The following is a 16,311-nucleotide window of genomic DNA, read 5'->3' on the forward strand; positions in this document are numbered from 1 at the left end:
TAGTCCCGGCCAGGTCGTACCGAAGACTATTAAAATGGGACCCATTTGCCTCCCTGCTTGACACTCAGCATTAAGGGTTGGAATGGAGGGGGTTAGATTACCAAGTGATTCCCGAGCGCGGCTTATGCTGCTGCTCACCGCTCCCTCAGGGGACGGGTCAAATGCGGAGAAAGAATTCCGCCCCACTTAGGTGGGTGTGACAATCCGTGGTACTTTAACTCTTTCACTACCAGACGTTTTCAGAAACGGGTTGTCCCCACTGCCAGCCGATTTAAGTATTTTGAGTGATCTTTCAAGGTCCACAGAAAATGTTGTGTTTGGACTATGGAAACACACATGCTACCAAATGAAAGATTGGACTCTCAGCTTTCATCAGAAAAAAAAGTTTGTTTCTACCTTATTCCGTTCTTCAGTAATCAACAATAGAAAATGTTTACTTTCACCGAAATTCTCTCTTTTGAAACAAAAAACGGAGAAAAAGAGCTTTTTGTGAAACGATGTTATTTCATGCACTCTAGTGAATTGTACACTTCTTTTTGTCCATGAATGATGCCACAAACACCTAAATAGTGCTTTACTTCTGTAAAACGCTTTCACCAACAATGAAAAAGTGTTTTTTGATTGCAAAATACGTTTATTTCCATTCAACAGTGTAACAATTTGACAAAACAATTTCGCAAACTATTTACAAACGTGTGCAACTGTGGTACTACTTACAATTATGTGGATGTTTCAAATACAGTTTTTCCTTTTGTAACGCTCTCCTTTTCCGGGGAATAAAAAGCAAGTAGCAGACTGTACACACTTCCTCCGATGAATATGCATTGGACTCGGGGCACTCTCCGTCGTCCGATCGAACGTCCGCCTGTGCGTGCTCGGTTGCGCTCCGCGTTACGACACCGTCATAGCCGCCGCGTCAGCGGTTCCAATTTCGCCGTCAAGCTCGGATTCACCTTCATCATCATCGTCATCAATGTACTCTTTTAGCGTTGGTCGATGCCTTTCGTCTTGTAAGTGTAGAGCTGCTTGCAAACGCTCGCCACTGCCCGTTCCCTCCTCCATCTAGCTTCATCTAACGTCTTCTACTGCCGCGTCAATGCTTCCCAACCACGGAGTCACCACCCTCATCTTCATCATCGATGATGATCATCGTCGTCAACAATGTGCTCTTTCAGCGATGCTTTTGGTCTTTGAAAAAAACGGCTCGGGCGTGAGCTCCTCGCGACCGGCCGCCATTTTTCCTTTGTCTTCCATTCTCATCTCCTGCTCGATGCTCTAGCTCCGCCTCTACTGACGCCCACCCGATCTTGTCAAAAGAGAGTCATCGCTGCCCTCTAGGGGCCAAAAATAGTCATTAGGCACAACAGACAGGCTGGAAACTTTCACCAGACATGCGGAAGGGTTTCCTCTACCCGTTTCAAAAAAAAAAATTATTGGATGACGTCTTTTGACGTCATTGGCAGTGCTCCGTAGGTTTTTACTTGACGTCTTTAAACGTCAGTGGCAGTGAAAGAGTTAACTTTAAAACATGTTTTAATGCGACAGATTAATCCATTATCAAAAATAATCCTTAGTTGCAGTTTTATGTTCAATCATTAGATTTGCCGAAGTGTACCCAATGAGCTGTTCTGTGATTGAATTTACATAATATTATCGGTACTCAGTATCGACTCACATAAGCCCTTATACTCATATTTGGTCTAAAAAATAGTGGTGAAGGTGCATCATATTTACAGTATGGCAAAGGCATTGGAGGAAATATCGCAATTTCATTCCATTAACTGTAACAGCAAAATAATGTATTGTCAGCATTGTGCACAGTGTGTCATCGCAGGGTTCGAGTGTGGAACTCAGAGTTGAGTTAAGATTGAACAGAATGCATAACTTTCTCCCACTTCTCCTCAGAACACTTTGTACTGCATAAATCAATCATCTCGGTGGCCTCACGTTAACCTTCAGTGCGCTGAAAGGACGCTCTCTTCTCTCTCTGCCACGGAATTGGAAGCTTTTTTTTCTTGCCTTCGCACCTTTTGTTGGTGTAACAAGGCAGCCGTTAAGTGCGCCGAAAGTGGTGAAATCATCGTTCTATCCTTCACAGATCTTCTGATTATTGTTCTCGAGCCACATGTAGCTTCATCTTGGTGTTAAAGACACACTCGTCTGCTTTTGAACATGTCCCCCCCCCACGTTCCAAAGTGATTACGTCTTCTTTGAGGCCTCACGACAATATTTAGTGGTAAAAGTCAAACATATTATTCAAGCAAGGCAGTAATAGAGGACTGATTGCCTGTTATACTTTTTTACTGCGATGTAGGGTGCCATCATATGTTCAATAGCTCAGTGACTCTTAAAGCAGTATGTGAAATAATCGCTGCCTCGTCTGGTGCATGAGCACAAAAGGATACGTTTCTTTTTTCCCTTTACAATAATATATTGTATGCAGCCCCACTAGTATAAACATTCTGATTAAGCAGAAAAACCCACCTGTTGTCATCCATCTCGGGGTGGGGGGGGAGGGGGCGGCCATTTTGGCACTTGATGTCGACTGAAGATGAAAAATGGCAGTGTCCTTGCTGCTTAATTCATATTCCACAAATGCAATATTAATCAGAAAGCTGTGTTTAGACTAGTGGCGGTGCATTGGATATATTGCCAAGAAATGTTTTCACTTCCTCTAATTCACTTCTATTTCACTAATTTTCTTTCATAACTTTCTCAACCAACATAACAACCTTTAAAACTAATCTTACATCATTTTCGTAATATTCTGACTTCAATTTTTATAACATTCGACTTTTGTATTGTAATACTATGATCTGATTCTTACAACATTCAGACTACCACACTCTATTATTATATATATATTCTTACGTTACTTTATTTATTCTAAAACGTGACTTTTTGTCGTGTAATTTTAAAAGATGGCAAATCCAGGTCCATAAAGTAAAAACCCTGCCACAGTTTGGCTTTAGCCCCAGATGCTAGCTAGCTCGCTCCCTCCCTAGCAAGTAAACAAGCGCCTGGGGGCTAGCTAGGAAGCTAGCTAGCTAGCATCTGGGGCTAAAGCCAAACTATGGCAGGGTTTTTACTTTATGGACCTGGATTTGCCACCTCTGGTAATATTTTGCAGGATAACAGGTTTTGTAAAATCACACACACACACACACACACACACACACACATATACATATTACATATATATATATATATTTGTTATATTTATTTATTTGTTATATATATATTTGTTTTGCTATTATGATTATTTTTTGAAACTTTTGTTGTTGTTGCAATAATCAGGCTTATTAAGTATTTTCCATAGCATTATTTTTCTTGTTACATTATAACTTCATTTGACTTTTTCCTAGGAATATTATAACTGAAAAATTCACAACTTCGGAAATTACCATTCTTTTTTTCTTTTAACGTCGTTTTTGAAGTGTTTTCTTTGTGACACCTTCATACAATAATTTGTGTTTTTTTTTGTTTGTTTTTGTTTTGATTTTCACTGTACTGTGATACTGCCGATATGATATTATTGGCATAATATGACAATCATTGCACGTAGATGTATCCATAAGACATCACAATCATGTTGCCGGACAACAGAGAGGCACGCAAGGGCCCTAAATAACAATCAGCGTGAGACGGGGTCCCGATCATCCCGTCCCGACACGCGTGTCCTTCCCCTCAGTTGCTGTGGCATCCCAGTGATGTCGTCATTAATTCATGGCACAAATTAACACATGTTTAGCCACCCACTGTTGACTTTGCTTTATTTGCAAGCATTAACCTTCCTAGCCATCAAACCACATGTGTCTGCGTGGCAATGTTTGTGTGTGTGTGTGTGTGTGTGTGTTTTGGGAGGGAGACGTTGAGCTTCATAGCGTCCTCACCTAGCAACTGGCCCCGGAGAGATGCTCAAATGTTCGGAAAACACACACACACACAGACTTGGCTCTCTAATCCTGCAGCGGCACCTTACAAGATGGCCGATCCTCCTGATAGGACCATACACACTTTAGTAACTTTACAACCAAATAGCAAAGACCAGATCATCCATGTGGTCTCCATGGTAGCCAGATGAAGTCATCTTCCTCTTTTTAGGACCAGAACCCAAAAATGTTAAATGTCAACCACGCCGTATCAATCCAACGATTAGTCACGGTTTATCCATTTGAGGTTAGAAAAGGATGAGTGTGGGAAATGCGCATGTTGTCCACAGTTTGTCTCCTGGACCTACAGATGTGTTTTAATACGGATTGACAGTGTGACACACGCACACGCACACACACACACACACACACACACACAGGGGCGTCTAGCCCACCTGTGGCTTTTCCTGACTCCAGCCATCTTCTCATAGCCTTCATTCCTCTCTTCTGCCAATCACCTGTGCGCTCTCCTCCTATCTTCCATTTTTATCCTTCACAAGTCTTCCTCTTTTTTTTTTTCTTTTTTCAAATTTTAAGCCAAAAAGGGAGCTTTTCCCCACCAGAAGAGGATTCGTAAGGTCCTGCAAGGAGCCACGGGGTGTCTTGAGAGTGGTAAGAAAGCAACCATTTATTTAATTATTTCAATGAGTATGAGAAGTTTGGACCAACTTGATGGTTGAAATGAATTAGACACAATGTGGCCGGTTGGGAGTGAGTGCTGTCAGTGCGCTGAATAAATGATAATTGTCTCCATATTCTCTCTAGTTCTTGGTTTGACCCTCCATCTGTTGGCTGTTGGATGCCGGCGCAGCCATATGCTCCACATGTATAAATAATTTTCAATAGCCTGCTACATAAAACATAAATAGAGCCAACTATAGTTTTTTTTGCTTTATTGTTTTTTTTAAGTTTGCTGTACTTTTAGACCTTGAATGCGCTTTGCTAATCACCTGCTGTGTCTATACAATACAGTGTGTGTTTGTTATTCCAAGACTTTGTTGCGTTTGTGCACATCTCTGGTAGTCAACAAAAGCACTGATATGTGACTTTGCTTCCAGGCAGCTCTACGCTACAAATGGGTTGTTCCCTCATTACCGAGTCCGCCGTCCGTTCCAACACATATGCAGAAAAAAAAATAAAAAAAATAATGGCGCCTGATGCTGAGTCTATCATTTCCAGTGTAAGTCAAGCCATGTGGCCCCTTTTTTCCCCCGTGGGACTCCGCCTTTGCTTTTTTTTTTTGCGCTCATCTAAAATCACAGCTTGCGATCTGGAGGTATTTGTGTGTTTTCTTATAATACGTTGGAGGAATATTGGCCCCAGCTGCACAGTCAATTTGCTTTCTGATTGCATCCGTTCCCCTCGAGTATTGTGTGTAAACATGTTGCCGATCCACAAAGCCAGCGTACTTGAATAAATGTACAAATAGTTGCAAAAAGTGGAAAATCCCACATTGTCTGTATAGAGAGGCTGCCAATGAATTATTGATGGCGGGGCGGCCTGCTTAAAAATGCATCCCCAACCTTTCTGTCAAACACAAAGAGGAAGTCATCATTAGCGTTGGGATGCTGCGGCAAAGTAAACATCTGATGCTGATACTTTTAAATCAGTATTGCTTTTGAAAGGTTTCATTGCGCCAACCAGTTGGTTTACATGAGAAGTGATTTCTTATCAGTTTTTTTGTGGTCATATTATATTCATGGGAAAATATGATACAACAATCACACGCGGTTATTACTGTACAGTATATTTTGAGCCTTTGTTGAACAGAGGTTTTATTAGGGCTTTTTAATTTTTTTTATTTTAAATAAATTTTTTATCTTATAACAGGGATGTGATTTTTCCGCTAATTCGCGGAATTCCGCTTTTTTTTATCCCCCCCAAAAAAATTCATTTTTTTTTTAATTTTTTTTTTAGTATTTCATTGTGTATGCACATGACTCCGACAGATAACATCTTCTGCTATAACAAAGACATTTGTGGTATGCTCTAATATGAGTTACTTTTCATTTGGTCATGATACAATTATTTGTTCATGAAATTTGAACTCTTCAACATTATTTATGTGTTAACTTAGTAATCACATTAGTTAGATATGATGATATTCTCAGTGATAGTTTTTAAAAGCAAAGGCAGTCCAATGTTTTTGAATGTGACTGATTTTGAGTTGACTAAAACTGCCATTTTATATGGGATAGTTCAATATACATTGAAAATTTATGCTGTTGTTTTGTCTATTTCTTTGTCATGTGAGTGCATTGAAAGTACTTAAAAACATGGAAAACCCATGAGCTCCGGGGGACTTCGCCCCCCTTGTCCCCCCACCAGGGCACTGCCCTGGACCTAGCTGGGTGCCAGCGGCCCCCAGACCCCCGGCTAAATTTTCAGATAATTTCACTTTGGTCAAATCACATCCCTGTTATAAGTTTTTGTCAATGCACGGTAGGACAGGTCAAATACTGTCACTATGCCTCATATGACCTATTGATATATATGATATATGAGCCACTTATGGAACACCGGATTTGTCATGCTTCAACAAGTTCGCCCGGAATTGATCCAACACATTTTCTGAAATACATTTCATTAAATTTGTTCATTGAGGAAGGCAGTCCCACACTTTTTTTTTCATAGACAAATAAATCAGATCAGTGCAAAGAAGAATGGATGTGGTGAAATATTCCGAAAGAAGCACAAAGAGTCTTGAGCGAGCGTCGTCGATCACGCCGGCCTCTTGCATGAGATTCATTTGTTAGCATTTGAGCCGATCGCAAGTTCTGCTCATGAATCCAAATGAGGCGTTAGTCCGAGACTTTGATCGGATATGCAAGTAGAACCTATAGCATCCTTTGGCACGGCAATACAAAAAGTGCTGGAGTGCAATTAGTAGAACACAAATGCCTCCCTAAAAGTAAATCTGTCTCAATTAAACCAAGTTGACCATCAAATTAATTCAAGACAAAAATTCTATTCTATTCTAATTCTATTTTACGTACTTGCAAGATCTTGTTGAATATGATTTTAGTATAAATATGTTATATATTCCTCTGTATGTGTTCCTTTCATTTATGTTGTTAGCACATTACCAACAAATTAATTAAATAGAAAAGACAACATAATGTGTGAATGCTGAAGACATTCTCAACTTATTCAAATCTATCCAAGTTAAAAATATTCCTAAAAAAAATTCAGGACAAATTATGTGCGCCAATGTACATTCAACAAAAAGTTCCACATCTTTACGATTCCAGCTTCAAAGTTTTCAGCTCATTCAGGAAATCTACAATACTATTTGCATTTACAGAAAACAATCATTTTCACAACAAAATTCTCAATTTAATATAATTTAACATTTACGTCCAACTTTGCACATAAACATCCCAACTTCAAAATGTTCAACTCATCCATCCAGGACATTTTAGGAAACCAATCTCATTCCCCAAATTCCAAGTTTCCAAACGAAATTCCCAAATAAGATTAAAAAAAAAAAAAAAAAAAAAAAAACATATTTAAATTTCTTCAATTCAAACTGTCCAGTTTCAAACTATTCAGCTCATCACCATTGCAGGAAAAAATATCTAAGTGAAAAAAAAAGCCCTAATTTACGTGTTAAAGATAAAAGTTAAAGTACTTATTTGATGCAATATTGCATATTTGTGTCCATTTTCCACACACCGTTACAACTTCAAACTGTTGAATTCATATTCCCAAAGTTTCAAAACAAAAGCCCTACATTATAACATCCTTTAGTATCAGCCCATATTATTCACTATTGTTCCACAATTCCACACCATTACAGTCCCCTCTCAGCTTTTCAGCATTCAGCATTTTTTTTTTTTTTTTTTACCATGAAAACAATTTGGAAGCTTTTATCTTCATGAAATGTTTTCTTACCAACTTCTCTTTTGGGTTTCATTCCTCAGACGAAGATGGCGAGGAAATCTCACAGTCGAAGAGTTCTCACCCCACTGTGTACAGAGATAAAGGTAAGAAACAACTTTATTTTTGGTATTGATGCTTTATGATCCTTTCCACTTAAAGTGCTTTGCCGCCATCTAGTGGGATCGACACGCAATGCCAATTACAAACCCTTTCTGGGAGGGGTGGGGGGTGGGGGGTGGGGGGGACAACTAATACTAATACTAATTGCAAGTGTTCCCCAGAACTGATCACAAACAACAAAATGCTAATTGTATTAATAATAAATAATAATATAATCGCAATAAGATTCCGTTCCCTCCTCAAAATCAAAGAATCCGTGATAGAGAATCATTGCACTTGTTGCATTGTAATGTTTACACAGAGGGAGAGTAAAATAATTTTAGCTGAGTTTCAGTGTCTGTAAGTGGGCGATAAATGCTCGGGATTTGTAGGCAGCAATTTCAAAAGCTCAGATTTCAGGCAGGAACTAAGCTATGGATTTATGAAAGTTGGATTAGGAAGCGCACAATCATTTTTTTTCCCATACCAGCAGCTTAATTTCTGCATTTAAATGTGGAGAAAGTCATGACAACTCAAATGTTCTGGTGTTCTTTCAAGTGGTTACCGATGAAAATTATTACACCTGCGGGTTGACCTGCATACTGATTCTGACTTTGGAAAAAAATGCATCACTTTTCTCTACTGTGTGACAGGATCTAATTTAAAGTGCTAAAACGTGTTCTGCTGCTCCCTCAGATAATGCAAGCCGCTTTTGCACAGACATGTTTTTGTTGTTGTCTTTCTCTTGTTTTTTTGGATATTTTGTTTCATCTAAATTGGATTGTGCACCCCAGAAAAAAAATAGCCCTTTGTCTTGACAAGCCAATTAAAAAGACTCAGGAAGAACAGATTTTTAGTGATGACCCAGAATTACCTATTATATTCACATTCATGAGCATTAATGAGGTTTTTATGTGGCATACTTTGGAATGCATGGATTTTTCTTTTGGATTCATCAATTTCTGTAAATGAAAATGTTATCATCGGGTGCTGCGGGTGTGCAGAAATGGGACATGACTGCTCGAGGTGCTACATACATGCGATGATTATAAGGAAGAGCTGATGATGCAACATCAAACTTTTTGTTGTAGTTGCTATGGAAACCCTGTGGAGGTCGATGCTTGATGTTAAAGCAAGTGGTGGACGTGACGGCGACACATGTCACAACAGTATGTCCAAACTCTTAAAAACAGATCGTCAGCTATTGGCAAACAAGCAAAAGCTTATTTCTTTTCATACTTTCTTTTTCTTGAGGTTTTTTTTTTAACCTCAATTTTCTATAATTATATACCCCAACCCAATCAGTTTGTCATTTGCAAATTGACAGATTCTTTGTCACGGTTTTAGCTCAGAGGTGGCAAATCCAGGTCCAGAAAGTTAAAAACCCTGCCCCAGTTTGGCTTTAGCCCCAGGTGCTAGCTAGCTAGCTCCCATGGTGCTTGTTAACCATTTAGCGAGCTAGCTAGCTAGCTAGCATCAGGGGCTAAAGCCATCTCCCTAAATGGTGAACAAGCACCATAGGAGCTAGCTATAGTTAGCTAGCACCTGGGGCTGTTTTTTTACTTTCTGGACCTGGATTTGCCACCTCTGTTTTAGCTGCATTTGAGATGTCCATTTTGTTGTCGGTGCAGTATTTTTTTTTTGCGACAAATAGCCTGTATAGTCTGTGATTCAGTTACAGTTTTCCTGTATTCCTGAACATACATGATTGTGTGTCAAGGCCAAATTTGATGCGTTATTATATCATTATAAAAGTTGAGTTTAATGACCCAATACTGTTTGTGTAAACGGTTAACTAGTATGTAGTGCACATTTTTGTTTGTTTATGTATCTACTATCTCGTAGGCCTATGCTAGCTAATACTATGAAACATGGGGGGGGGGTTACCTCATTTTTTTATTTATTATAGTGGACGCCAGGATAGTCTGGCTGTAACTTGTAAACTTACCAAGCTTAAATGTAACATTTTTAACATCATGCAAATCAACTTGTGATTGGTTTGCTAGAATCCAATCATAAACCAGAAGTGTGTTCAAATTATGCGTTTTTAGTGGTTTAGACACGCAAATACATCATGTCCAATGCAATCATCTATGAGTACAAAATTGGATGTTTTCGATTTTTTTGCTATTCACAGCAGGGCTCGGACCCTTTCCCCCCTCAATTACAGGGGGTTCTCTGTATTCATCAATGTTACGGCTGAGTGTTTTTATAATTTTGGTTAAAGTATAGACAGGCTTTATTGTTTTGATGTTAACTTGTATGACAGTTAAGAACGTTAAAACCTCCGGGCACTTAACTAGCTGCCGACTCGTTGCTATAAAGGAGTGTTTAATTGTCTCCACATTGCATTCCTGTATTATTATTTTTTTACTTTTTCAACGATTACAAATGTTAAAAAATGTATTTCCATGCAGCAGACACGTTTCAATTGCCAATCATTGACTGTCAATTAGCGAAACACCTCGGACTTTTCTTCAAATAGAACCCTTCATGTTACTTGGGAATTTCAGCTTTAACATTGCAGACATCCATGGATGCACAGAAAAACATCGACTTTTCGGCTTCTGGACTCTTATCAGTGATGTGTTTACGGTAAGATATCCATTATTCTTCATACACTGTTGTCATTTATTTGCCAAACTCAAACACGTGGTATCTTACCCAGCTACTGTATGTTAAAAATGTTTGTCGTGATGCTAATGTAGCATATGAAACATTTGCAACTGCCGTGTAATTCATTGCATAGCTATTAATCGGTGGTATCATTGACCAGTCCCGAGTGTGCACCGCCTTGCTTAACCCGTGGGCAGTATTTTATTTTGAAATGGCTTGGTCAGAACCAACAAAAAGCCCAAAAATGGTCACAATAACGCCTAGGGGTTAAATTCATGTGGCGCAGGCCCAGCTTACCTGCGACCATAATGAGCACAAGCGCGGAAGAAAATAGGTACTTCATTTGATGCTAATAAAAGTGGCCACTCCTCAACATCTCTTATTGTTACTGGTAGTTAAAGAGTATTGCGGCTATGGCAACAGTTGTCAATTTGTCAGTGAATTTCAAAGTCAAGTGTCGTCATCTATAATCGTTTTTGCCTTTTTTTTCCATTTCTCTAAGCCTCTCTCCTCATACAAATTATACAACAATATGTTGTATGTGACATGATTTGTTATTATTTGAAGCACACATAATATGCTTGCGGTGTTTTTTAAAATAAGGATGTGGGTCGTATGCATGCAGCCACCAGTGGTCATAATCAATTATGTATGTACAGTTTATGTGTGTTTTTACACTTTTAATCTTTCTATTCACTGCCTTTGGTGAGTTTTTATTGTGTTTTATTATTTTGTGTTACTCACGCACATGCGCACACGTGTCAAAACCCAAAACTCCCAAGTGGCGAATGGTTGTTGTGGGCGATGGCAACAATGTCCCAAGAGTTTGACATTTGTCACCTCTTCTTACACGCTTCCATCCTTCCCTTGTTTGTTGCCTTGTCTCAGAATGATCTCTTCATCTTTGCCTCCCTAATAAGAGACTACCACTGAGAGCTTGGGGAATATGTGGAAACACCCTGGCAATTTGAAATAAGATCATTTTCTCTGGAACTACCCAAAATGTTGTACAATTAGATCACTTTAAATGTTGGGAAGTAACAATCGATTCAGTTTTTTTTTTGTTTTTGTAAATAGAGTAGAAGAATCTCTGAATGGTCTGATCTCCTGCTTGCATGCCATTGTCCCTCAGAGAAGAATAATGCTGTAATTGACTTCTATTTTGTAGTTAGCCACTAACTGACTCACTTCTAATCAAGGGGCGAGTGTTTTGCGTTTTGCATTACTTTAGCGGGTGATCCATTTTCACTCGCCAGTTGATCGATAGTGTTAAGATGGCAATAGTTGTTGTACCCTGGAATGGATTATTCAGATTTTTTATTTTTATTTTTTAATGTGAAAATACTTTTGAACTCTGAAAAACGTGGAGGTAGAGCATCCCGAAACAAACTGTTTGCAATGTTAAAGTTTTCAGGTAAGAACGTGCCGTAGTCTGTCACTGATGCTATAGTAAAAATGATTATTACAGTTTATACTTGAGTGAAAAGGACTTCCAGATCAGAAAATTTTCAGGACTGGAAAGTCACCACTTCAATGTAGGCCAGGTGCACACCCAGCTCGCCAAAAAGAGTTTCTGCGGCGTTGGCATTGTTTTAGCCTGAACCATGAAATATATGAGAGAATATTCTGATTCTTTGTAAATAGAGTATTTATTTGTCCTTTTGAACAAAAAGCAAACAAAAATTTGGGGAAAATCAACAGGCTTAGATAAAGGCAACTGATTTGCTGTGGCGACCCCTGAAGGAAAAGAAGAAGAACTTCCACACTTTTGATTTGTGTCATATTTGATACATCCGGTCACAATGCTTTAAATTTGTACATTTACAACAGTCAAAACTATAATAACAGACATATCAAACATATTAATATTTCTAAAAATCAGAACATTTCCCACTATTAATAAGTATAGGTGCCTCTCCTTTCTCAATTGAGGCAATCTTGCAAGGTCGCTGGAAAAGCAGCCAGCTGGGTGATACCGCCCTCTAATGGATTATCCGTGTAATGCATGTGTCAGATCATATACGCAGGGTTTTAATAGGGGGGGAAAAAAAAATTATACTCATGAAATAGAGGGCTCAAAATGTCTTGTATTTAAATATAATACATTCGGCTTTACAGGGTTTAAGTAAGCAAACAGGCGAGAGCGTTTTACTGCTGCTTCACCATGACAACGCGGGCTTACTAACAATACTGTGACAATTCCTGGCCGGGAAGTCGAGATCGCTGTGCTGAGGCAACTTTCTATTCACCTGACCTGTGTAATTTCCCCTGTCCTTTCCAACCTCAAGGGGTTTGTGAAGGGTACCCATTTTGAAAACATGGGACGACATAACGATAGCCATGATCGTAGACGGAGTGCATAAAAAGGCTGTGAAAGTAGACACCGAAGAGATTATTTTGAAGGGGAAAACTGACAAATCCTGGAACTTTCCTGACACACCTTGTATGAAATAAAGGAAAGATCGAAAGTACGGCAGTAACTGAGGGCGCCTTCTTGTGCTTTGTGATGTAACCTGAAAAATGTCATAAGTCGGGTTCATCATAAACTGACCGAACCAAATCGAGGTTCATGTGAGCTGCCTCATGGGCTGTTAACTACGCCTGCCAAAGAAGAGGAAAGAGCATTATGTCGTGAGAATTAAGGTTTTGGAGCTCAGGTTGATCTCAGTGAGAGAGTGAACAACCTTACACCCGGGCTCTACAGAGCCCCCTCCCTTTGTTCAAGAGTCTTTCCTCATCTCATCACCACCTGTGTCGTTATCGGTTGCTCTTTGTCATTCTGCTTTTTTTCCTCCTCAAAGCAGAGCTCCTAATTCCTGAAATCTTTCTTTTTTTTTTCCCACCTGGCTTTCCGAAGCCCTCAGACCCCTTCCTCCCCTCCTCACCCTCCTGCCCTCCCTCTGTCTGCGAGGAGGCAAAACGAGCCACATTAGGAACACATGCAACAGGGTGCAGTTTCTGTGTCGCCGCCTCTCCTCTCCGACTGGGCTACAAGAGAGACGAGAAGCGCACCGGAGTGCAGCCGAGTGATCACTTCTGCTTTTTCTTTCCCCCCCCCGTCCCCCGCCCCACCCCCGTTCCCAACCACAAGATCAGATGCGGAGACAAAAGTGAAGGACTGAAAAGAAAGATTTCTCTTTCATCATTTCCTGGACAGAGGGAGAGCACCCGCTCGGAGAGTTTCTCAGTTGGCAGACGAGTTTGGAAGGAGATCAACATGCCACCTGTGGCACCAGTTTGACGAAGAAGGGCTGCCCTACTCACTACATCACCGCATTTCGACACCGATGGCTTCCAAGAAGAAGTGGGCTGAGCGGAGGGAGACGCGCAAGGAGCAACCCTTCTCCACTCGCGATGATGCGTCCGTCGCATCAGGGGCGTCGGGGCCGGGGCGTCCCACCGCCAGGGGGCGTTTCTCCGAGTCTTGGAAGAGGCTGAGTTCCAGAGGGGGGTCCACCAAAAGAGGGGCACTGGGCTCTCAGCAGCCACCGGTAAGATGTTTTTCAGGACACGCTGGTCTACGTCAGTCAGGCTGATGGGAGAGGAAAGGAGGACCCAGTGTTGTCAACTACAAAGTGGGACATGACAGCAAGTCAAGCAAGTGAGGGATTGTGGGACTTTAGAAGACTGACTTCTTGATTAAAGTTAACGGTTGCATAATAATTATTCATTATTCACAGATAAATGAGCTTGTATGTTAATTTTGCTTAGTTAATTTGTCTTAAAATTCGGTCTCAAATTTAGGATCCTTGTTCAAAATGGAAGCATTTAACAAACAAGAATCTTTATTGTCATTATGCAAGCATAACGAAATTTTGTTCCTTAAAGCATTTCTTGATGCGTTATAATCACTTTTTTGACGAGTCATGTAAAACATTTAACTACTGTGTACTAGTACTAGGTAATTTAGTTTCAGCTTTCCTGGCATTTCCTATCTATAAATTGAGCATCAGAGAGAATATTACGATCCCCTTCTCGTCAAACTCTTTGAGTTCCTGTCCCGCCCTTTCACTTCCGGGCTAAGTACCACCCCTTCACTTCAGGTCCCCCTTTACCCAAATATGGGCACATTTGCTATGACGTCATGCTTTTCGGGCCTGCCCGCTATGCCCAAATATGGACTTTCTATGACATCATACTTCCGGTGGCTGAGAACATGTCCCAACATGTCCTATCAATACCTGTTTGAGAACGTCTTCACTCTATCCTGCAAGATTAGAAGAAAACTCATTTTCAAAATCTGAGTATGATTTCTGGCAGTCACCAGTCTCGTTTAGAAACATACATCGGAGCTACATACAGTATATACACAAATTCAATGTAAGACTTAAAGGTTTAGTCCGACAGATTTGTTTTGGCCTGTTCGAGACGTTTCTGGCCGGAGACTCGTTTTACCTGCAGCCAACCCGCGTAGTCAAGCGACTATTTTATGCATTTGCAAATATCACTGTGCGAAACCCCCGTTCCTGATTGGCGGACTGGTTTCGCGGACGTGTTGTGCATTTGAGTTATGTGTCACTTCCGCATATGCAAATTCGGCTGTGTGAACCCCCACCCCTGATTGGTGGACTAGTTTCACGCTTGTTCCTGGTTGGCTGCTGTCCTCGGCTTCCTCGAGCGTTTGAATGTTGTGTTTACAAACAGCAACAGAAAGCTGTCGGACAAAACCTTTAACCATTTGGCCAATCATTCAAACATCCTTTACACACTTTAAAATCAAGTGAATATGAAACTGTGTTTTAGCTGAGGAATTAAACTGCCATAGCCATTTTGTAAGAACTGACTGATAGCAGATAACAGTGTTTTCCAACACTTATTGCAGGGATGTGATTTTTCCGCTAATTCGCGGAATTCCACTTTTTTTATCCCCCCCCCCCCAAAAAAAAAAAAATTCAAATTTTTTAATATTTTTTTTTTAAATTTTTTTAGTAGTTCATTGTGAATGCACATGACTCCGACAGATAACATCTTCTGCTATAACAAAGACATTTGTGGTATGCTCTAATATGAGTTACTTTTCATTTGGTCATGATACAATTATTTGTTCATGAAATTTGAACTCTTCAACATTATTTATGTGTTAACTTAGTAATCACATTAGTTAGATATGATGATATTCTCAGTGATAGTTTTTAAAAGCAAAGGCAGTCCAATGTTTTTGAATGTGACTGATTTTGAGTTGACTAAAACTGCCATTTTATATGGGATAGTTCAATATACATTGAAAATTTATGCTGTTGTTTTGTCTATTTCTTTGTCATGTGAGTGCATTGAAAGTACTTAAAAACACGGAAAACCCATGAGCTCCGGTGCCCCTTGTCCCCCCACCAGGGCACTGCCCTGGACCTAGCTGGGTGCCGGCGGCCCCCAGACCCCCGGCTAAATTTTCAGATAATTTCACTTTGGTCAAATCACATCCCTGTTATTGAATCTATTTTACATCACTGAATAGTGATTACTCCTTTTAGGATGACATGGATAATTCAGCAGTTTGCGCTACCACCTACATAACACCATATGTAATAAAAATAATGCTGGACCACTTAACATTGTACTTTCTAACTGTGTTACATATTTTTATGTGCACCCATATGCGTAGCTAGTACAGTTTGCCTGGGTGTGGGAAGACGGAATGACATGTCTGCTTTGATACGTTTCCCCCAAAGTCAGCCTGACTGATGAAACCTCTGCTCTATTTTTGGAAATTATTACTTGTATTTGTGAATGAAGGCGAGAGTGTCCAGAATTGGCTACTCACTGCCAATATTTATGTATTTGGGTT

General features: G+C 40.0%; 1 protein-coding gene across 2 annotated transcripts in view; it reads left to right on the plus strand.

Moving 5' to 3' along the window:
• trpm3 (transient receptor potential cation channel, subfamily M, member 3) overlaps positions 1-16,311 on the plus strand; it is a 184,059-nt gene that overhangs the window by 3,469 nt on the left and 164,279 nt on the right. Inside the window, exons 2-3 of one of the 2 annotated variants that reach the window (XM_077560549.1) lie at positions 7,856-7,918; positions 13,387-14,020. In XM_077560549.1, coding sequence (XP_077416675.1) covers positions 13,817-14,020 — 204 coding nt within the window. In that variant the 5' untranslated portion in view covers positions 7,856-7,918; positions 13,387-13,816. Of the gene's footprint in view, positions 1-7,855; positions 7,919-13,364; positions 14,021-16,311 lie in introns of those variants that run through there. The other variant, XM_077560544.1, reaches the window with a different exon arrangement.

Source organism: Vanacampus margaritifer, chromosome 3, assembly GCF_051991255.1.
Source record: "Vanacampus margaritifer isolate UIUO_Vmar chromosome 3, RoL_Vmar_1.0, whole genome shotgun sequence".
Taxonomy (NCBI): domain Eukaryota; kingdom Metazoa; phylum Chordata; class Actinopteri; order Syngnathiformes; family Syngnathidae; genus Vanacampus; species Vanacampus margaritifer.